Here is a 1,827-nt window from a genome sequence, read left to right as displayed (position 1 = left end):
CGTTATATCATTTCTATTTCCTCACTTTATAAAATTCAAATTTGTTTAATTAACGATCTTTGGAGTATCAGGCTTTAAATTGAAGGCAATTGCTTTGTTATTTAAGAAACTATTGTTGTTGAAGTAGCTTCGAATAATGAACAGCAATTATTACTGAAATGAAAAAGACATTTGTTTGTTGTCCAGTACGTCCATTAAAGTATAACTGATCGTTCCCACAAGCTGCATCTAAAAGCGAATGCTTGCCTTTCTCTAGAAAAGTGAAAAAAAGGCAATCAGAGCCAATCATATTCTGCTAGGGGCAGTTGAAATGATTTCGTTGAGTATCCTGCATTTCGTTTTAGGCTATGTCAAGGCTCCTTTTCACGCTGTCCTGCGTGCTGGCCACCTGTGCTGCTGGCCACTTATCGCAGAAGTATTTGCCCGCATCGCGTGCTGCCGCGCCATCCAATCAGTATCTGGCGCCACATGGCAATCAGCAGTTGCACTATCATGGCGTGAGCGGACAGGGTCATCCACGCAGCGGCGGTGGTTACGGCGGCCATGGTGGTGGTGGTGGTGGTGGTGGCCATGGCGGTGGCTTTGGCCAACGCAATGCCGGCGCTCAAATTCCCATTGTGCGCAGCGATTACGAGAGTGATGCGAACGGCAACTACAATTTCGGGTCTGTTTTAGTCGCTGGTGGATGGAGAAGAAAGGGTATTCTCACAGTCATGTGCTCTTCCTTGCAGTTTTGAGACGGGCAATGGCATACATCGCGACGAGACCGGAGAGTTCAACGGTGGCTGGCCCCATGGCTCGTTGGGTGTGCGCGGCTCCTACTCCTACACCGGAGACGACGGCAAACAGTATACGGTTAACTACAAGGCCGATAAGAACGGCTTTCAGGCGGAGGGCGCCCACATACCCACCTCCCACACCTCCCAACACGGCGGGTAAGTGTATATCCCGGTGCTAGAAGTGGAAGTCGACCCAAGATCTCATGTTAACTTTGTTGCAGAGCTCATCAACAGCGCAGCTCTGCTGGTGGCTATGGCGGTGGTGCCGGTGGCTACCATGCCGCTGCCTCCAATGCACATGCACCTTCCTCGCGGTATCTGCCCCCAAGCTATCGCCAGCGCCGGCACTACTGAAGGCTTCAAAGCCACAGACAATTGCATTTTTTTTATCATTCCGTTACTTTACTTTCTAGATAATTAGCTAAACAAGGAATCAAATTCTTTTTTCCTCTCCCCAAGCAATTTCTCTGTATTTTCTCAAATTTTTGTAAATCATTTAATGGCGGTTTTTGTTGCAAAATAAAAATTCTATTTTGTATAAGTACTTCATTAAGGCTGTTCACCATTTGTTCCTGGAAAATTACATTACCCCACAGATTGGAAGAAAATAGAGCTCGTCCGAGTCTTAGCAATCAGTATTAGACTACCATCAATGGTATTTTGATGGTAAAAAATTAATGTAAACAAGTGGAGAAGCTAAAATCGGGTGTCTCAACTTTGAAATACTCTGTACATACGTGTAGAATAATTATACGTGCATGTGTGTGTTTGTGTGTGTCTGTGTATGTCTCGTGTGCCTGTGCAAAGCAGTAACAACAACAACAGCTGCGGCCACTGATTGGTCATCATATAGGGCTATAACTTCCTGTTAAATCGGCCTATCATTACTTGGCATACGCACTCATAATCATTAACTGGAAGTATTTTTCGAATTTCAATGAAAAATTCCAAGAAATACGGGAGTTATGGAAAATCAGTGATTGCGTGGGGAGGGGGGAGGGAGAGAAATTCCAAAATACACATTTTCTGCGTATTCACATAAGGCATC

General features: G+C 45.1%; 1 protein-coding gene across 1 annotated transcript; it reads left to right on the top strand.

Annotated features, from left to right (window-relative positions):
• The first annotated feature begins 347 nt into the window (after positions 1-347).
• On the top strand, positions 348-1,328 carry LOC115626993 (pupal cuticle protein 20). Its single transcript, XM_030522508.1, is given in 4 exon segments — positions 348-440; positions 480-664; positions 732-951; positions 1,014-1,328. Coding segments are annotated over 4 exon segments (618 nt in total). The 3' UTR covers positions 1,134-1,328.
• Positions 1,329-1,827: the final 499 nt, after the last annotated feature.

The sequence above is a fragment of the Scaptodrosophila lebanonensis genome, unplaced genomic scaffold (genome assembly GCF_003285725.1).
Source record: "Scaptodrosophila lebanonensis strain 11010-0011.00,11010-0021.00 unplaced genomic scaffold, SlebRS2 tig00000089-arrow-pilon, whole genome shotgun sequence".
NCBI lineage: Eukaryota > Metazoa > Arthropoda > Insecta > Diptera > Drosophilidae > Scaptodrosophila > Scaptodrosophila lebanonensis.
The sequence above is the reverse complement of the archived record's forward strand: the minus strand, read 5'-3'. Positions and strand labels throughout refer to the sequence as shown.